The sequence below is a fragment of the Jatropha curcas genome, chromosome 11, assembly GCF_041381405.1.
Source record: "Jatropha curcas cultivar XTBG-Jc1 chromosome 11, XTBG_Jcur_1.0, whole genome shotgun sequence".
NCBI lineage: Eukaryota > Viridiplantae > Streptophyta > Magnoliopsida > Malpighiales > Euphorbiaceae > Jatropha > Jatropha curcas.
This window is the reverse complement of record NC_143161.1, coordinates 6,871,133-6,892,626: the sequence shown is the minus strand read 5'-3', so window position 1 is coordinate 6,892,626 and position 21,494 is coordinate 6,871,133. Positions and strand designations below refer to the sequence as shown.

The window sequence follows — 21,494 nt, the reverse complement described above, 5'->3', positions numbered from 1 at the left end:
AAGGCTTTAAATCCTGCTATTGTGTCTTATGCAACGTTGAAATGACAACCTCCAATTTTAGCCACTTTAAAATGTAATGTTGATGTCTCATCACAACACGTTTTTGGTATGGGGATGTTGATTAGAGATGCTTTTGGATGTTGTGTGGCAAGTCGTCTTTGTTCAAAGTCTGCGATTCATGACCCATTACTTGGTGAGGCGCTTTGTTTTTGGGAGACTCTCAGTTGGATTAAGTTACACATCCCTCCTATCCTTATTGAAACTGACTGTCAGGTTTTGGTTCACTCTCTAAAGTCTGATAGACTTAATTTTTATGTTTTGATTTAGTTGTTAGAGATTGCAAAATAATGTTGGATGAGTTATCTTATGTTTCCGTTGCTTTTGTTAAAATATCAGCGAATTAATCCATTCATACGATAGTTATAGCATCTGTTTTTATACCTGATCCAAATAATCTCAATGTGTATGTATATAGATAGAGAATTATATTTCTTATTAAATGTAATAACTCTGTCATGTTTATTTATTTATTTTGCTAATTACTTAGAATGTAACCTAACTCAGTCTTAATCATACTAATAATCTTAATATCATAAAATAAAGTTCATTATTTGTACCTACAAAAAAAGAAGTTCATTAAATTGTGCAACAAAGTTATTGATTCCTTTTTATTTTTCAATGCATGAACCTATGTAATTATTGAGTATGAATAATTAAATCACAGTTTTTCCCTTTCAAAAAAATAATTAAATCACGATTTCTGTGTTGTGCATGCAAAATTCATTTTACTAAACTATATCAATTTATGTTATTTTCATTTATATATGCATATACTTCCATATCTTCAAATTTGATGGATCCTGAGACAAATAACAATAGGGGTAGCCATAGGAGAACAACTTAAAAGAACTGATATTTTAAATGAAATTTTTGTGTGCCTCCAATGCACCTTTCAAAATAGTATTAAGCCTAATTGTGAAATTAATTTATTAATTAAAATTTAAACTCACTTGAATTTTTCAAGTATTAATTTGAGATATTAGAACATAAATTTATCCAAATTTTAATGTTAATTGAGTAAAACTAAATTAAAATAAAGTATTATGATTTTTGTATCACATAGAGGTGGGTATATGCATTGATCATTCAACTCAATTAAGTAATGTTCCAACTCATTTATCAAACTAAATTACATGGCTAATAGTAGATAAGGTATAAATCATCTTTTTAAAGAAAAATATTATTTTTTTTAAAGGCAATATGCATGGTTAATATTTTCTTTCTCAAAATTGAAATTTATTTATTATTAAATCATCACAACTTTATCATTTTTATCCATTTACTTATTTGTTTTTTGTGTTCCTTTTAGGTAGAATGTACTCATTTTGTATTAATTACTTTGAAATCTCTAATAATTTTTTTTATTCATTGGGAGACTCAGCATGTCAAAAGAATATTATGGACTATACAATAGGAGTCAATTCTTCTATTTTCTTATCAAATTGGTAAAAGTTCTTGTGGTTTAGAAACTCAAAACGAAGACCCTAACGATTCGCATAACATGAAATTAAACGAATTATGATTAAGTATAAATGGATTCGTTTCATAAATGAGCGACCCGTATATATCACAAGTTTAAACATGTTGTGTCATGGGTTGACTCGCATAACCCGTTTAACCCATTTAATTATGGGTAAAATTGTAAATTATATATATATATATATAAGCACCATTACGACACCAAAGATTGAATTGAGAAAACAACCGAAGATACTGAGAAAAAAAAAAAAAAACATTATTATGTAACAACCTAAAATTCAAATTTCAAAAAAAGTGAACAGGGGAAAGAAGAAAAACCATTTTTTAACAAAATAATCAGTATTTCGTCGAAACTAAGAGAAAAAATTGTTCCTACTTACCGAAATTTGACATAATCATGTTAAGTAAAATCATGTTAAGTAACATATCCAAAAAGTGACCCCAAATAGAAATACATAATTCTAGTTTTTTTCTAGTTTCATAAACATTTTTTTTTAAATCAAATAAATTTAGAATATAAGAGAAAAAATATTAATAAAATTAAAAATACTTAATCATCAAGCAAGAGAGATATATATCTCTTACTAGATTTAGTTCTTAACTGTTTAAGTAATTTTTCATAAAACGCTAAAAGTTAAACGTTATATAGATTAACTTTTTATAAAACGCTATTTTAATCTCTAAAGAAAGTTAATTCGAACTTTATATTACCGAATCCTATAAAAAATAGCTCTTAGCATTTTGAATAAAAAATACTTAAAAAGCTATTGCTAGTTTGATTTCTTCTAAAAAAATCTTATTTTCCAAAATTTTGTATCTGAAAAAACAAATTTTACTTAAAAAAAGTAGGGCAATTCTAAGGTAAGCCACTATAACCTGCACGATCCAAGTAGATAAATCAATGACAAAACTATTAATTTATTTTTATTTTTCAGTAATGGCCCTTTTCATATAAAACCTGTTGTAATTATTAAGCGCCATTAATAAAAACTCACAATTTTTGTGTTGTAGCTAGCTTATAAATTGGCCATGCAAAATTTATTGTATCAAACTATATATTAAACTGATTTATCAATTCATTTTATTTTAGTTTACACGTGTATATATTGTATCGCCAATCTTTTTTTTTTTTTTTTTTTTTGAAAAAAATTTGAGATATTAGAGGAAAACTAACTAATTATGATAATCATCACAAACTATTGATTAATAGTTGTTTCTGGAAATAGTCTCTTGTAGATTACAAAATAGCACAAGAGCTGTAACCTTATTATCTGTTCTAAGGGTTAGAAAAAGGTTTAAGGTATAAAATGCATATGGAAGAATTTTTTAATATCATCCGCATGTTATGTACTAGTCATAATATTTGGATAAAGCCTCTAGACTCCTTGGGCTTTTTAACTCTTCTTTGCATTTTGATGTTAATTTTTAATTTTTTTAACTTAAATGGTAGATAGGTTAATTTGGGTTAGTTGCGGATATTTTAAGTTAACTTTTTCCTAATTTTATTTTTTAATAATAATTAATATTTGTTAAAAAAATATTATGAGAGACTATGCCTTTTAAAATAATTCATTTCCCCAATTATTTTATTTTATTTTACGAGCTTTTAACACAGTTGTTTTAAAATAATGCAATTGACCAACTATTTTATTTTCCTCAATCAATTATTTTATTTTACATGCTTTTAACACAGTTATATGATGTTTTACAAAATACAATTAAAAACGAAAAATAATAAGTGTATAAATGCATGCAAATAATTTGGAAATATAATTGATGGACAAAAGTGTAAAAATTAAGAAATTTAATTAGAGATCATAAATAAATGTATAACACAAATAAACTTTTTTAAATTTTGTAATGAAGAATTAATTTCTTCAACCATATTTTTGATTTAATTATAAATATTCTTATTCTTTTCTATATTTTGCTGGTACCAGAGCCCTGTATACTTGCAACTGTAGGATTTTTCTCCTCCAGATTCAAATTGCCTATAAACACTGGTCGGGGAGTCCTTAGAGGAAAATTGTCTATAAACAGAACTTGGAGAGTCCTTAAAGAGTCCAGACTAACGGCGTTGCCATTGTTGTCACAGTGATTTTTCTAATTTATGTGTAGTTATCTTGCTTTTACATGATTCTTGACATTTTCTGCATTATTCTTTTTAGTTTCTTGGATTCTTGGATTTTTTTTATTGTAGATTTTATTTGGGATACAACACAAATAGCCAATTTATAGAAAAATAAACAGTCAGGATCTAGAGATACAATAAAATTTATTAGCAGAGGGTTCTTGATTTTATTTTGGGTATACCAAATTTGCACAATCTTGCATTTTGGTTAAAGTAGTTTGCATGATCTATTAGTGTCAATGTTTGCAAATTGTAAGGCATTAAAATTGATTCAGGCAACACTCTAATAAATGTTTCATTTCTTCCATTTTATTTTTCTGCTAAATGTTTGCTTTTTTTTTTTTTTTTTTGTCACATGCTCAAGATTAAATTGTTTTCACATTTTTCCTTTTTGGTTTAAGAATTCTAGCTCTTCAATTTTACCATCCCAATTTGGATCCACTATTAAAAAAAAAAAAAAGAGGGCAGCCTTTCAAAACAATTCCAGCGTCCCACCTTAGAGTGGCATCTGATTCTCATCAACAAAAAATAAATACTTTTCAAACTAACCAAATTTCTCAATTTGTGGGTAGCTTTTCAAGTAGTTTGCATTCAATCAGTCTCAATGTTAATTAAATTAAACTCATTTAGATTTCTTTTAAGTATTAATTTGATATTAAAATATAAATTTATCCAAGATTTTAATGTATGAATTCCCTCTATACACCAAACCAATTGCAAATAATCTTTTAGTCTAAATGATGGTATTTCTCACTGTTTACTGAGAAAAAAAAAAGATAAAATAGCAATAATATTTTAAAAAAAATCTTTTATTTATTTGTTTGGTGTACGAGTTATTTTATACACAAAATGCTGGTAAGTCTTTTACCTAATCATATTGAAGTCTTAAACTTGAGTATGATAAATAAAAAACTAAAAATAATTAATTAATTTTTAAATTAAAAAAATCTTGTTTGGTCTACTTTGCAAATTTATTAAATATTATGAAAAATATTTTTCCAAAATTGGGTATTTGGAAAAACAAATTTTACTTAAAAAATATAGGACTACTATGTATTAATATTTAATCAATAATTTATCAATTAGAGTTGAAGTTAAATACGATTTTTTTTTAATTTATTGAAGGCTCAATAGGTCGAAATAACATTACAGACTACAAAATAAAATAATCTTTCTTTTGCCTCATCAAATTAGTGAAAACAATTGTGGTTGATTATATATATATATATATTGATGATTCACCTCAATTCAATTAAACATAATGCATTAATAATAGGTTCTAACATCTATCCGCTATTTAATCAATTAGAAATTTAAAATAAAATAATATCATTTGGAAAATCTTATTTTCTAAAATTGTGTATTTAAAAAACAAAATTTACTTCAAAAAAATATAGGTCAATTCTAAGGTAAGCTACTAATGTTCACGATCTAGTAGATAAATCAAAGTTGATCGATTTATGTGACAAAACTATTGATTTCTTTTAATTTTCAGTAAATGACCCTTTTCATATAATAATTATTAAGTGTCATTAATAAAAACTCACAATTTTTGTGTTGTAACTACCTTATAAATTGGCCATGCAAACTTTATTGTACCAAACTATATATTAAACTGGTTTATCAATTTATATTTTAATTTGTACACATTGTCTAGCCAATAATTTTTTCTTTTATTTTTTGAAATTAATTGAGATATTAGAGGAAAACTAACTAATTACGACAATGATGATAAACTTTTGATTAATGGTTGTTTCTGGAAATAATCTTTGGTAGATTACAGAGCAGCACAATAGATGTCATCTAATTCTCCATTTTAGGTTTAGAGAAAAGTTAAAGGTGTAAAATGCATATGCAAATCTTTTTCGTTAATAGGATAGGCATGTTATATATTAGTTAAAATATTTGGATATAAGACTCAATTAACCTTGTTTTGCATATCTGATGTTAATTTTTATGTTTTTTTTATTTAATTGGTTGGTTAATTGGTTAATTTCGGACATTTTAAATTAATTTTTTTAATTTTTTAATAATATTATTATTTATTAAAAATATTTGAGAGAGTATGCCTTTTTATTCACGTTCTCAATCAATTCTTTGAGCTTCTATTAAATATTGAAAGAATGAGTTATTTCGGATATATATATATATATATATATAAAAGCTGATATCTTTACATGCTTTTAACATTGTTTACTGAAAACAATAAGTGTAAAAATGCATGCGAATAATTTTAAAATATAATTGAGGGACAAAAATATAAAAATTATAAAAAATTAATTATGCATCATAAATAAAAGTACAGCAAAGATAAAATTCTTTAAATTTTGTAATAAAATTTATTTATTGAACTATATTTTTAATTTAATTAGATATCAAAATGCAAGGAGAAATGTTCTTATTCTCTTTCATATTTTTCTGGTACCAATATCACCTACATGCCTGCAATTGGAGGGATGTTCTCTTTCAAATTCAAAATCACCTGACCCAAATTGGAGATTATTTGAAGAGTCGAAATTACCTGCCATTGCCATTGTTGTAGCAGTGATGATTCTAATTTGTATGAGTAGGCCTTTGAGGGTTCTTTTGAATTTTGTTTTATCTTAGAAAGATAAACTATTGATATATAGAGTTTGGATGATACAATAGAGTTTTTTAGTGGGGTTCATGATTTTATTTGGGGTACAATACAAATAGCCAATTTGTAGAGAAATAATAATTGATGTATCGGTTTAGACTCGGTATGGCTAGTTCATTGAACTGCCGGTCATGAAATTGCAACTTCAAAATTTTTAAAATGTTGAATTTGAATTAGCCCTTGAACCACTAATTTTGGTCTGATTTCAGTATCAATCGAGTCCAATGAACCAACGGTGCTGATCACGGTTTCTTGTGTTAAGCGTATTATTTTTTCAAAAAAATAAAAAATAAAAATTCAGTTTTAAGATTACATCTTTCTTTCAAAAAAATTAATTTGAGTTAAAAAATATAGGTAAATTTTATTAAACAATTTTAGAGTATTCATACTCATATAAGAAATAAAATTAATTTTCACTCAAAACAATAAATAAAATTAATTAATTTATAAAATAATCAAATAACTATCATTTTATTTTGTCTAAACATTATTCGTTAAATAAATTGTTAGAAAAATTTGAAAAATGCTTCAAACAATATAATTTTTGAACTAAGTGAACAATTTAAAAGGAAAAAAAAAAACATTAAACTCCCACTTGTATCAAACTATATAATTTCAGACTAAATATTTTACTTTTTTTTACCATTTTACTTTTTTAGATTTTTAACTTTTTAAATAAAGTGTATTTAAAAACAAATTAAAGTGTATCATATAGTAAAAAAATATTTAGATTTTTAAAGGTGTATAGAATAGGCTAAGCGATTATAATTTTAAAAATAAAAATAGAAAATTTCTGATTCGAGCCAGATTGAAACCATCGGTTAACATTAATTCCGAATCGATTCAGGTTCAGATTTTAATATTCACATGAACCTTAACTAGTTTTTGAATCGCCAGTTTTAATTCAAAATTTTAAACCAATGATTCTAATTCAATTCCGATTTATGTACATTACAGTTTAATTCTAATTCAAATTGAACCGGTAGCCATTCCTAGTTTAGAAATATAATAAAGTTCTTTAGCCGCCGTTCTTGATTTCTTTTGGGTATAAGCATGTGGAGTAGTTTGCACCATCAATCAATCTCATTTGCAAATTCTAAAGCTTGATGTTTGATTCAGGCAACATTCTAATAAATGTTTCCATTCTTCTATTTTTAGTTTTTTATTTTATTTTTTATTTTTTTTATTTTACCACTCCATACAAATAACAATTCTTCTATTTTCTCTTTCTACTGAATGTTTGCTTTCATAGCTTCTTCAGTCTTTCAACTGCTCAAGATTAAAATGTTTCACATTTTTCCTTTTTGGTTTAAGAATTCTAGCTGTTGAATATTAGCACTCCAATTTGTACCCAATAGAGAAAAAAAAAAAAAAAAAAAAAACGCAATTTGGACTCTTTTGATTTTTCTATCACATTTAATGCGAGCATTCGACAATTTAATTAATAAATTAAATTGATATAATTCTATTTTTTTAAAATTATTTTAATTAATCGGTTCAATTTGATTTATGCTTTTAAGAAATTTCATTCAATTTTTTTATTGAAACCATCATTTAACCGAAGTGATCAAAATCAAGTTTTTACAAATCATTTTAGTCACCATTCAACAATTTTAATTGAAAAAATGAATCGAATAAATTTAATTCAGTTATTTAAGTTAATAAAATTTTATAACACTATATTTTGAAAGCCCAAATATTATTGATTCAAATTGGCCAAAACTGATTAAATCGAACTAAACAAAATATTACTGGTTCGATTTATTGCAAGTTCCTAATAACTACAGTTGAGTTTCATATAAAAAAATATGATTCCATTTTTCAGTTTTGTTATTTTGGTTCCTTTTTAAGTGGAATAAAAAAAAAAGACTTATATACATTCAACGTATGAATCCAACCCATGCACTGAATCAATTAAAAAAAATATTTTAATTTAGATAAGGGTATTTTTAACCATTCACTAAAAAAACATAATATTTTTTAAAAATTCTTTAATTATTTATTTAGCATATGAGTTATCTTATACATTGAATATAGATAAATCTTATACCTAATCATATTGAGGTTTTGAACTTAGGTATGATAAATAAGTAATTAAAAATAATTAATTAATTTTTAAAATTAAAAAACAAAATGTCTTATTTGATCTACTTTGAAAATTTTATTAAATATTTTGAAAAATATTTTTCCAAAATTGGGTATTTGGAAAAACAAATTATATAAGTTTTATGCTTTTTGCCGTTAGAGGTTAGGTTTGGCTGAATGATTGTAGGTGTTAAATTGTTTAAAGGTCACCGAAACGGCGTGAGTTTGACCTCTACCAACTTCAATTTAACCTTTTTCTTTTTTTTTTTTTTTTGAGTCATTTTTTTTTTCACTGTGATTTTCTCTAAAAGTATTAATTTTTTATACTGAAACTTAAATTACTAATCACCATAAATTAGTATTTCATATGAATGTTAATGCTATCTTATGATTTAATTTGAAAAAAATATGAATAAATACTTTATTTACTTATGATTTATTAGTCATTATTAATATATATAGGTCTTCAAATACAACCAAAAAATATAATGTTTATTTTTATGCAAATAATTACGTAAAAATAAAAAAAAATGATATAAAAATTTTTAATACATAATAAATTAAAATTTAGTTTATATGTTAAATAAAAATTTAAAATAAATCAAAAGAAAATAATGTTTTTCTTAACAGATAATTAAATAAAAATGATTTTATATTATGAAATAATATAACAATAAGAAATTAAGAAAAAGAAAGATGTATTTCTAAAAAAAAGGGAAAAAGAAAAAGAAAAAGAAAAGGAAAAGGAAAGATGTTCATCTTTTTTTTTTTTATTTATGGTTTTCCAAAATTTGCCATAGAAATTTATAGTTGAAGAATTATGGTTTTGAATTGAATGATAAGTAAGGGGTATTCAAAATCTAAACTATTCTAAAATCATGGTTTTAAGTTTAGTTCAATTTAAGATTTCAGGGCCAAAATGCCAAAATTAAAAACAATCAAACCAAAATATAAATAATTAATTATTTTATAGTACAAAAACAATCAAAGCTTTAATAATTTTTTATTTTTAAATTTTTTATAAGTATTAAAAAAAATTATTAGATGAAAATTTTCATATTTATACGGTTTAACTCTTAACCATTATAGTTTAACAACAATTTTTTTTATTTACATTAAAACAAATTCATTATCCTTAGATTAGATAAAATAAAATTCTGTAAGAGGGTGAGGTTGCATTATTCATTATAAAATATTTCATTTATTTATTTATTTTATATATTTTAACTATATAAATATTGATGTAATTTTTTAACTGTATAAATACTTAACTGCGGTAACTAACGGATCATTGATTTACTTTAAGTAAAAAAAAAAATGTAGGACTATAAGGTAAGCCATTAATGCACACAATGTAGGAGATAAATCAAATTTAATCATGATTTTGTTATTATAAATAAATAAATAAATATATTTCTATCTGGACAGGACAGTCAACAGTGAACACCCTCCTTATTTCTCAATACATTACTGGGTTTTACTCTTTTTTAGGGCTTGCAAGTTTGAAACCATTAAATAATATCCAAGATTAATCTAGGGCTTCTATTCCTCCTTCTTCGTTGAAGCTCTGCTTTACCAATCTAATATTCATCCTTTAAATCTACAAGCCATGGACCCGCAAGACCAAGATACGGTTCCTGCGGGAGAAACCAACGATGTTAATTACACCGACTACGCCCAAGATAATAAGTCTCAATCTCACACTGGAGATGGAGCTAGTCCTGGGTAACTCTCTTTCTTTCTTGCCTATTGTTTGTTTCGGGGGGAAATACATATTTTATCTGTTTTGTGCTGAAATTAGGCTTTTTTTTTTGGTTTTTTTGAGATGGGTTATTCATAAGAAAAGGTGGGTTAATTGTTTTCTTCTATTTTGTGGTAGATTTTCCAAGAAATGAAATAGTATATCCTTTTTTTTCCTGTTAAAGCAATTTTGATATTGTTCTTGGGTTTCAATATTAGTTTTTTACTTGAATTCATGCTGCCCTTTTTATTTGCCCAATTATTGTTCTTAACTTCGATGAGAAACTTCAATTTGACTGACTTGTTTATTTGACTAAACATAAAATGCTGCAGAAAGATTTTCATTGGAGGTTTGGCCAGAGAGACTACCTCTGGTTAGTTTATCTTGTGCTGAGTCACTAATGCTACCCTTCATTCAAGAACTACTTTCGGTTTTTTATCCCTTTGTTATGATTCTTTGTGCAGCACAATTTGTCAAGCATTTTGGCAAATATGGTGAAATTACAGATTCTGTTATAATGAAGGATAGAAAGACTGGCCAACCTCGGGGGTTTGGATTTGTGACATATGCAGATCCCTCAGTTGTTGATCAAGTTATTGAGGATACACATATTATTAATGGGAAACAAGTAGGGTTAAGTTTGATTTCAATTTTGCAGTAAACATTTGATTTTCTCTTCATAATGAATAATGTTGTCTTCATTCCTTGGTATGTTTTATTGATTTTCAGTTTGGTCTTTGAATTTCACAGGTGGAAATCAAGCGAACAATACCGAAGGGAGCAATGGGATCTAAGGATTTCAAGACCAAGAAAATTTTTGTTGGTGGAATTCCTACAGCTGTGACTGAAGGTAATTTAAGTCTTTCAGCACTTATATTTTTCTCTAGTTTCATCACAATGACGGCTTTGATAATATGTATGGAGCTATGGACAGATGAGTTTAAGGAGTTCTTTACACAATATGGAGAGGTCATTGAACATCAAATCATGCGGGACCATGCCACAAATCGCTCTCGAGGCTTCGGGTTTATTACATTTGACTCGGAACAGGCAGTAGATGACCTTCTGGCCAGGGGGAATAAGCTTGATCTGGCTGGAACTCAGGCAAGTATTTAGTAACATTGTAATAGTAAGAGCAATATCAAGTTGTTTTTCCTCTCTTCCTAGGCTATTACAGATGGTATTTATTTGTTTTTTGTTTTTTATTTCTTACTATTGTCATTCTTATATCTACAAGCGAAGAGCATAATGCTTGTGGCCATACAACAGTTTTTTGTTGATGCTCCTTCTAAAGCCAAAGTGTGAATAGAAATTCCAAAGGATTTTCAAAGACCTCAACTAAATCCATTATACTTGGCTCCATGACAACAGTTTTTTGTTAGTGTTACTCAGAAATTTGTATAAATATAAAAGTCTTGGTGAATTCATTTCAAAGAACTCTGTAAAACATATTATCTCTAATATTAGGTAAATAATCTTCTAAGTGAATGTGTAAAGTCGTATGGTTTTAGAATCTCATCAACCATATCTTTGTTCAGAATTTGGTTGCTTTATTGTTTTGCATGGATTTATTATTTTATTGCATAGATAGTTCACCTAGTAAGTCTTCTAGTGGAATTATTCATGATGGGTGTATACTAGTACTTTGTCATTCAGTTTTAGTTTTAATTTTTATCTGGATGATAATGATAATGATAATTTAAATATTAGAAAAAGGAGCTTCTTTCTGTCAGTATTAAACCTCAGGGTGAATTCATGCTAAATGTTGTACTTACTTCAATATAGTCACAAATCTTTAATTTTTATATTAATTTCATCATCAAATTTCTATTTAGTTTCATTTGGACCAATATCACCAGTATCTGATAAAAGTTTTTCCAGAAAACTAACGTGGCTTTTGGTTCATAATCATCTCCTTTTCCTCTTAGCATATGTTAACTTTGAAAAGCTCAAGTTTATGTCCTTTTCCTCGATATGGGCCACACATAAGCTTCACGGGGTCTTTCATCTTGTCCCAGTCTCTTTGATTTTGAGACTAGATTGAAGTTTGTTGATCAAATTGGTAACAAATTGGAGATCATTAACAAAAATAGAAACAAATACAGCTAGCAACCCTGTTTACAATCGTCAACACTAATGATGCCTTAATTATTTGCTCAAAGATCAAACAGTTTGTCATAGCAAAGCTGATAGAATTTTTCACAGAAATATTTCTGATTGGTTTTGAACCGCAATTAGGGAAGTTAATGCTGATAGTGAAATGCTAGATATCTAGGTGTTTAAGCAATTGTAAATGAACTGAATTTTGTCAAAAATGATGCAAAAAAGCCTTAACATTGTAAATGCCCACTGCGCATTGTTGTATTATGTTTATGACAATTAATTGATATTCTATGGAGCAGAAATACGTATTGAAAGAAGTTGTTACTCATCAGAGGAAATAGTTAGGTCCCAGAACCAGAATTTCTTCATTAACTATTTGGGAGCCAACTATATCATTTTTCTTGTCATCCATGTCTTGTGTATATGAAATAATATGTTATAGGCCCATATGCAGATAACTAGGACTCTCAGAGAAGAAGTAAACTTTAGCAAATTAAATTCTTCTACCAGTAAAATTTTGTAGATAATTATAGAATAAAATTATGTTCATGCATTATCTTTTCTGTTTTTTCTTTTTTGTAGGTGGAGATCAAGAAAGCAGAGCCAAAGAAACCTAACCCTCCGCTGCCACCGTCAAAGCGTTATAATGATTCAAGGCATGCATTTGGTGGTGGATTTGGTGAATCATATGATGGATATGGAGGCAGTGGTTTTGGCAGCGGCGGCGGCAGCGGCGGCCCTTATAGGTCTGGTGGGGCTTATGGAGGTAGAGCTAATAGTTATGGCGGATATAATGGGGGTGAGTTTGGTGGATATGGAGGATATGGGAGCGGGAACATTGGTGCTTATAGAGGAGACCCCTCCTTTGGGTATTCAAGTCGTTATGGAGGAGGCTTTAGCAGGGGTTATGATTTAGGTGGTGGTTATGGTGGCCCTAGTGAGGGTTATGGCGCATATGGTGGTGGTGTTGGTGGTGGCGGTGGTTCTGGCAGTGGTTATGGAGGTAGCTATGATAGTGGGCTTGGGGGTGGGTATGGAGGTGGTAGTGGTGGTTCTTTCTATGGGACTAGGGGAGGATATGGTGGTGCGGGTGGCAGTAGGTACCATCCTTATCGGAGGTAGAAGTTGGGTGTAAGGCTTTTGGAATTATAAACTGTAACGGCAAAATTGTCAGAACTGTAGTTTGAGTTCTAGTTTGTCAATTCAGTAGCTTGTAAGGTGGTTAACTAGGATTTTTGTCTATTTAAGGCTTAAATTACTATCTTTCTTTTTCTTTATCAAGATTAGGAGATTTAAGAGTTCCATTTTTTCTCTTTTGTTGATTTGATTAGCATCCTTATTGTGATTGTTAAAGAAGACTTGAAAATACAGATTGCCATTACCCATTTGTTTGTATTGTTAATTGAAGCCTCCATAGGTTTTTTTTTTCATTTCTTTTGCCTACCTCTCTCAATAATCAAAGGTCTATAAGAATACCTAACGCAATCAATTGATGTTTCAAATTTTATTAATTTAATATTTACTTGTGCAGGGGGATTCTAATGTGCATAATTTTCATTCTCAACCATTAGTTAGTTAAGGGTTTAATTATAACAAAAACGAAAATTAGGACAAAATTTATAAATTGAGGGACTTAAATAATTAACTCTAATAACATTGAATTAAAACTAATTGATTAAATTAATTTTTTTAAATAAGATCTAAAACTCAATTATTAAACTAGCAATTCATAGGTATGAATAAAAATATGAATTTTCAAACAAAAAAAAGGTATGAATAAAAATATTTTGTATAGTCTGAAAATGAGAAAAAAATAATATTTAATGCATTTTAATGTAAATTTTTATGCTAAAAAAACATACAGTTGAGCAGACGAAACAAGCTTAGATTACTAATGTTAAATTTCTCCTTGGTAAAAAAAAAAACCTTATCACATGTTTCTCCTTTTTTTTCTACAAAAGAAAAATTCGTTGTTTATCTTTTTTTGATTAAAAAAATAAAATTTTCCATTAAAGCAAAGAAAAAAAAAAATCTGAAAAAGTTCTGGCTTGCGTTCTCCCTCTCTTTCCAATCTCACGCGAAGAGTGAAACTTCGCACGGAGAGGGAGAGAGAAAGAGAATGGCAATGGTGTCGTGGAATCTTGGAGCATATAAATATAAGAAGGTGCGAGATTCAACAATTACCAGAGGTTTCTTTGTCAATTTTTCATTTCTTCTACTCCTTATTTTCTCATTTTCGATTTGTTGCATTTCTTCTACTCCTTATCTTCTGCTCCTCATTTTCTTAACCAATTAAAAATCGTGGCAGACATCGGTTCTAAATATATGTTGCAGAAAGAAGGAACGAGACAGGGATCATTTTCACCCTTATAAAGTCATTGAAATTACGCCTCCTCCCAAGAATCTTGGCATCCGCTGCTTTCCTCCAGTAAGTCTTAATCTTACATATGGCCATGTGCTAATCTTGATTATGCTAATTGTTTGCTGTTGAGAATCAGTTGATTGTTTAGTTAATTAATTGGTTAATGATGGATATGTGCTAGAGTTCATTTCATTTTATCAGTGATTAGGAATGTAATTTCATATCTCATGACGCTTTTAGTGACATTATTAGTAGTTAATTAAGGGGAAAAACTTCTAATAATATAGGAAAAAATGTGGTGTGAGCAAGTGTTGCTATTTTTGTTTGATTAAGAAGCTGTAAATTTTTAGACTATGAAAGCTTACTTAGATAATATAACCAACAATTGCAATAAAAACTGGCCAATTATGGTTTAGGCAGGCATGGTAAAGAAAACAAGGTTCTCAAGAATTATTGCAGGCAGCTATCTTAGGGAGAGGGTAACACTATTGTAGTAGTGGTTGCATGAACTTTTGACAATGGAGCTTGCGCTTTTTTCATTTTATAAATTCATATTGATGAATTGCACCACAGCCTGTCAGTCAGATTCCTCTATCACGCATAAAATGGAGGTTCCAATGCAAAATTCAAGCCCTTCCTCAATGCTTGTGTTTCCATTAGTTTTGTTAAAGTTACAGCTACAGCTATTGATGCAAGTGTTGTTGACAATTTTTGGAGGTATTTTGTTAAAGTCATTTAGATTTTGTTGTATTTTGTTGAAATCAAGAGGTAGGTGAACTACCTTGCTTTTAGGTAGGTTTGGTGAACAACCTTCCTTGACTTATGGAAGGTTGGTGAACAAACTTTAGACTAGCTCTACTATAAATGTTTACATTATGCTGTAATGGAATTAACAAGAAATTAATTGTTTCTTCACACTCACAAAATCTGCAGCTTTTTCTTTTTCTGCAGAATTTCCTTCTCTTCCTTAATTTTCTACTCTTCTAAACCAACAAGTGGTATCAGAGCAACCTTGATCTCAAAGGGCTGTGTGTGTGTTTGAGTGAAAGTCATAGAGAAAGCCACCAAATAAACCAGAATTTGTGAAGTTTTTCTGTTTATTTGCTTTTCCTCAAATGGCTTCCAGCAGCATGTCTCTTTCACCACCTCATTTTAATGGGGAAAACTATCATGTTTGGGCTGTGAAGATGAGAGCTTATTTCAAGGGGCTTGCATTATGGCAGTATGTGGAGGAAAACAGAGTACCTCCACCTCTTAATCAAAATCCAACCCTTCAGCAGATTAGACAACATGAAGAAGAGGTTGCTAAGGCTCCAAAAGCTTTGTCCTATATCCATGCAGCTGTTGCAGATCCTATCTTCACCAAGATTATGACATGTGAGACAGCACATGAAGTTTGGGAGAAGTTAAAAATTGAGTATCATGGATCTGAAAAAACTAGACAGATGCAGATATTTAATTTAAGAAAAGAATTTGAAATGTTGAAAATGAAGGATAATGAAAATGTGAAAGATTATGTTGATAGAGTTATGAAAATTGTAAACCAAATTCGATTGTTGGGAGAAGAGTTAGAAGAGAAGAGAATTGTGGAGAAAGTTATGGTGACTCTCCCTGAAAAATTTGAAGCCAAGATTTCTTCTCTTGAAGAGACTTGGAACATGTCACAAATATCCTTGAATGTGCTTTCAAATGCTCTACAAGCTGTAGAACAAAGAAAAGCCTATAGGGAAGAAGAAACCTTTGGAGAGAAGGCTCTTGTAGTGACTCAACAACCAAAAATGAAGAACAATTTTAGAAAAAATTGGAGGAAAGATAGATTTCCACCTTGTCCACATTGCAAAAAAACAAACCACACTGAGAACTACTGCTGGTTCAGACCTGGAGCTCAATGTAAGGTTTGTAAGCAATTTGGTCACACCGAGAAAGTTTGTTCTACAAACTAGAATCAACAAACACAAGCCCATCATGCACAAGTCACCGAAAATTCTGAAAAGTATGAAGAACAACTATTTGCTGCAAAAGAAATCGAAAAATGTGATGTTTCAATTGAAGCTAAAGAAGCATGGCTTGTTGATAGTGGCTGCACTAACCACATGACACCAAACTTGGTGAATTTCGATAGCTTGGATACAAACTATTCTTCAAAAGTCAGACTTGGAGATGGTAGGCTTGTTGACGTCAAAGGCAAAGGAGATGTGATTGTACAAACTCCTTCAGGTACAAAGCTTGTTTCCGATGTTCTTTACGTACCGGAACTAAATCAAAGCTTGTTTTCGGTGGGTCAATTGCTGGATAAGAATTATAGTTTGCTATTTAAAGATAAAACTTGTGAAATAAGTGATCATTTTGGCTCAAAGTTATTTGCTGTCAAAATGAAACGAAGAAGCTTTCCTCTAAACTTAAGAAGATTCGAAGAAGAATCTTGCTTGAGTCATAAAGAAGAATCTGATTTGTGGCATAAGAGACTTGGTCACACCAATCTCAATTCATTAAAATTGCTACAATCCAAGAAGTTAGTTGCTGATTTGCCATCTGTAGTTGAAAACAACAATGAATCCAAAGCCTACAGAATTTTGAATCCTGTTACTAAACAAGTATATGTCAGCAGGAGTGTCAAATTTGATGAGAAAGGTGAATGGGATTGGAGTAAAATGGAACCAGAAAATTCTAAATCAATTCTTGATTTTCAGCAAGAGCAAGAACTTCCAGTTGACAATGAAGAAGAATCAAATGAAGATGATTATGCAATTAGAGGAACTAGATCCCTAGAGGAAATTTACAGCAGATGTAATGTTGTCTCACTTGAACCAACTCAGGTGGATGAAGCCTTAAAATTGCCTGAGTGGAGAGCTGCCATGGAGGAGGAGTTGAAGATGATTATGAAGAACGAAACATGGATTTTAGTTCCTAGACCATTGAATAAGCATGTAATTGGAACTAAATGGGTATTCAAATTGAAATTAAATTCTGATGGCTCCATCAATAAGCACAAAGCAAGATATGTTGTTAAAGGCTACGCTCAACAGCAAGGGGTTGATTTTCCAGAAACCTTTGCACCAGTTGCTAGATTTGACACTATCAGATTGATTTTGGCACTAGCAGCAAGTGAAGGTTGGCAAGTCTTTCAATTGGATGTGAAATCAGCTTTCTTAAATGGTTCTTTGAAGGAAGAAGTGTATATTGAGCAGCCTGAAGGTTTTAATGATGGAAGCAATAGAGTGTGTTTGTTGAAGAAAGCACTCTATGGTTTAAAACAGGCCCCAAGGGCCTGGTATGCCAAGATTGATCATTACTTGCTGAATTTGGGTTTTAAACGAAGCTTGAATGAGGCAACACTTTACGTAACTCAACAAGGAAGTGATGTGCTTATCGTTTCTGTGTATGTTGACGATCTACTTGTCACAGGTAACAATTTACAATTAATTCAAGAATTCAGATTTAAGATGCAGCAGGTTTTTGAGATGAATGATCTTGGCTTAATGTGCTATTTCCTTGGGATTGAAATTGCTCAAGATGAGCAAGGGATTTTTATTTCACAAAAGAAATTTGCTTGGGAGCTGCTTAAAAGGTTTGAACTTAGCAAATGCAAACCAGTGAGTACACCTACAGCCCATGGAATAAAATTGCAAAAGGATGATGGTTCTCACTCTATAGATGCTTCAACTTATAGGAGCATGGTTGGTTCTTTGCTGTATTTATCTGTAACAAGACCAGATATCATGTTTGCAACAAATTTACTGTCGAGATTCATGAATTCTCCAACTGAAAACCATCTTACAGCAGCCAAACGAGTTCTGAGATATGTGCGAGGAACTGCTGAATTTGGTTTGTTTTATAGAAGATTAAATGGTGTGAAGTTGTTGGGGTTCTCAGACAGTGATTGGGCTGGTTCATTGGACGATATGAAGAGCACTACTGGTTTTTGTTTTTCACTTGGTTCTGCTGTCATTTGCTGGGGAACAAGAAAGCAAGCTTCAGTTGCTCAATCAACTGCAGAAGCAGAGTATGTTGCAGCATCAGCTGTTGTAAACCAAGCTATATGGTTGAGAAAGGTATTAGTTGATCTGAATTTTCAGCAAGAAAATCCAACTAAAATACTTTGTGACAACAAATCAGCTGTTGATATGGTTAAAAATCCAATCTTCCATGGAAAAACCAAGCATATCAAAATCAAGTATCATGCAATTCGTGAAGCTGAAAAGGAAAATGAAATTCAGATTATTCATTGCAATTCTGAAGACCAAACAGCAGATATTTTCACCAAGGCATTGCAAAAACCAAGATTTGAATTTCTTAGGAATAGACTTGGTGTTTGTCTCAACTCTTGCATCAAGGAGGAGTGTTAAAGTTACAGCTACAGCTATTGATGCAAGTGTTGTTGACAATTTTTGGAGGTATTTTGTTAAAGTCATTTAGATTTTGTTGTATTTTGTTGAAATCAAGAGGTAGGTGAACTACCTTGCTTTTAGGTAGGTTTGGTGAACAACCTTCCTTGACTTATGGAAGGTTGGTGAACAAACTTTAGACTAGCTCTACTATAAATGTTTACATTATGCTGTAATGGAATTAACAAGAAATTAATTGTTTCTTCACACTCACAAAATCTGCAGCTTTTTCTTTTTCTGCAGAATTTCCTTCTCTTCCTTAATTTTCTGCTCTTCTAAACCAACAAGTTTAGACATGACTATATGAACAGCTCAAACCCACTAAAGATTTTCTATTTTAATCCTTGGTACCAGTCCCACTGCACCTGATTTAGTATTCTCATTACATACTCCTTTTATATTCATTTGAACAAAACTGGAGAGAAGTGGCTTCAGATATTCTTTCTCTGATAACTCTTCGCTGTGACGTGCGAGTGGCTGTTGGAACTCTGCACCTTATTTAAAGTTGAATGCCTTTCAATACTCTTGAAGTCTTACAAGCTTTAGTCGTTTAAGTTGGATGCTGATGTTTTTTTTATTAAATACTTTCTTAGTAAAAATGCTTTCCGCTAAAGACTTATGGGGAGTGATCCCAGACTTCTTTAACTAATGGACAGGCAACAAATGAATAATTCATTATGTGTACATCAATAGCAGAACATGGACAGTACAAGTTAATTGCTATACTTCTTTGACAAAAATAATTTGCACGGTTAAGGCTGGCATTCAAGCAATTCCAGCAAATAGAAAATGGTTGGCAGTGGTCAATTGTTGAAAGAGTTCTTATCTTATAATAGGGTGCCTCACTTATTTTCACTTTCATCGGTCCATTGCACAAGTTGTTGTTGTTGAACAACTCTAAGAAAGTTCCCTAATAATGCCATCATAATCCCACTATGATGGAAAAGGTAAATAAATGCCTTCCAAAAAGAGAAAAGAAAGAAAAGATGAGAGAACATAGTACTGTGTGGAAAGCAACTGTAAAAGGAAAGTTGGAGACTGCAAAATGGACAAATTCAGTCTATAATGTGTGTTTCACTCACTTGCCAATGTAAGACCCACTTTAAAGGTAAAGGAAGAAGAGGAGGAAAAGGGAATGAGATACATGTTCTTTCTCCGCTATCCTGGATTTTATAGCTGGAGAGCACTCCAAATAGACATATGTTTCTATAATTGAAGACGTCACAACTTTTTGGATTGGTTTGAGAACATTATTGTTTGTAGATAATATTAAAGTTTGAAGATATGTATTTTGCAATTCCAAGGATAAGTTGGTTGTCTTGCTGATTTTTGGTAATTTAAAATTTGAGCTTCTCAAGAAGAATTTTGAGATGCCAAAGTACAATAATAGAAGACTGATGTCCCCATATGTTATAAAATTATGAAACAATCCTTTTGCTCAGCGAGTTGTTTTTGTCTGATGTGCTGCCATGATTTTGGCTACAGAATGGATTTTTTTTCTGTCATCCTGATCATGTTATTTGTCCAAATTCACTCAAATTGATAGGTAGGCTCGATATATCTTTTTGAAATTTGATAAAAAGTACACATTTCTTCTTTTATTATATTATTCAAGGTACTTATATTTGTTCATGTTCTGCTTTTGTATCGTATGTAGCAGAACTTGCAATGTGGAGAGAGTGTTACTATTGAAGGTCAAGCATACACCATTTCAGCTGTAACTTATCGGTACCAGCTCCGCAAGGGGAAGTACGAACCTAGCGAGAAGAGGCTTGATGTTTTATCTACAGGAAGATACATCTTGAACTTATATTTAGAAAATTTGCTAGATCAATCATGAAATCTAAAACTTTGATTGCATTTTGAATATTTGAGAACTTCAAGTGTCCATATAGAGAAAGAACAATAAAAATAGCCCTGAGTTAGTAAATATGCAGAGGCACTTGGCCCAGTAACCATCACGTGTAGTCATGTACTGTATAACCTTGAAATGAATGTATTGCCTGTGATTGCTAACTCTTGGTTTCATCAATAATTCTTTTTATTTATTTATTATGTTTAGATGAATAATAAGAACTGATACTTGAATTACTGAAAACGGACTGTAAAAATGGACACGGGGCCTGAACGCATTCGTGGAGCTATCAGAAAAAAAATAGTTCAATTACTAAAAATATAATATCAATATGCATGAAATCTATCAATCGTTGGATCACGTGCACACGGGAGCTCATTTGCACACAATAATTTCTGTTCCCATATTCATTTAGGTGTTTAGGTGTGGCAGGGCATGGTTTCATTTTGAACCAAAATCAAACTGGATACTAGAAATGGTTTGAATCAGACCAGTTAGAACCAGTTAAGAAAGATTCCTAGATTTTGAATTGGTTCCAGAAAATTTTTTTGAATTTCGGCTTGAAAAACCAGCGAGCCATAATTGACTAGAAAACCTAACCGGTAGAATCTGCTGGATTTTGGGAGGACCAGCTGGACTGGTTGGAGTTGAAACC

The 21,494-nt window shown here is 30.1% G+C and overlaps 2 protein-coding genes across 4 annotated transcripts; both read left to right on the top strand.

Annotated features, from left to right (window-relative positions):
• Window positions 1-9,841: 9,841 nt before the first annotated feature.
• LOC105633948 (RNA-binding (RRM/RBD/RNP motifs) family protein) lies at window positions 9,842-13,667 on the top strand. The gene is made up of 6 exons (XM_012216653.4): window positions 9,842-10,118; window positions 10,467-10,507; window positions 10,599-10,762; window positions 10,885-10,984; window positions 11,069-11,238; window positions 12,820-13,667. The coding sequence occupies exons 1-6, from the start codon at window positions 10,003-10,005 to the stop codon at window positions 13,357-13,359; spliced, it is 1,131 nt and encodes a 376-aa protein (XP_012072043.1). The 5' UTR covers window positions 9,842-10,002; the 3' UTR covers window positions 13,360-13,667.
• Window positions 13,668-14,192: 525 nt separating this feature from the next.
• On the top strand, window positions 14,193-21,000 carry LOC105633937 (uncharacterized). 3 transcript variants are annotated; one of them, XM_020678643.3, is made up of 4 exons: window positions 14,193-14,401; window positions 14,546-14,665; window positions 20,470-20,530; window positions 20,642-20,826. In XM_020678643.3, exons 1-4 carry the CDS (start codon window positions 14,357-14,359, stop codon window positions 20,674-20,676), a joined length of 261 nt encoding a protein of 86 aa, XP_020534302.1. In that variant the 5' UTR covers window positions 14,193-14,356; the 3' UTR covers window positions 20,677-20,826. The 3 variants fall into 3 exon arrangements, with proteins under 3 accessions (XP_020534302.1, XP_037494314.1, XP_037494315.1); XM_037638386.2 differs by lacking the exon at window positions 20,470-20,530 and having other exon boundaries at window positions 14,205-14,401; window positions 20,642-21,000; XM_037638387.2 differs by lacking the exon at window positions 20,470-20,530 and having other exon boundaries at window positions 14,221-14,401; window positions 20,645-21,000.
• The last annotated feature ends 494 nt before the right edge of the window (window positions 21,001-21,494 follow it).

Bases quoted from the DNA above. Each gene is read 5' to 3' on its own strand.
- LOC105633948 (XM_012216653.4), top strand. From the start codon at position 10,003: ATGGACCCGCAAGACCAAGATACGGTTCCTGCGGGAGAAACCAACGAT. The intron at 10,119-10,466 runs GTAACTCTCTTT...AAAATGCTGCAG, and splicing joins GGAGATGGAGCTAGTCCTGG to AAAGATTTTCATTGGAGGTT. The intron at 10,508-10,598 runs GTTAGTTTATCT...TTCTTTGTGCAG, and splicing joins GGCCAGAGAGACTACCTCTG to CACAATTTGTCAAGCATTTT.
- LOC105633937 (XM_037638386.2), top strand. From the start codon at position 14,357: ATGGCAATGGTGTCGTGGAATCTTGGAGCATATAAATATAAGAAG. The intron at 14,402-14,545 runs GTGCGAGATTCA...AAATCGTGGCAG, and splicing joins GAGCATATAAATATAAGAAG to ACATCGGTTCTAAATATATG. The intron at 14,666-20,641 runs GTAAGTCTTAAT...TATCGTATGTAG, and splicing joins GCATCCGCTGCTTTCCTCCA to CAGAACTTGCAATGTGGAGA.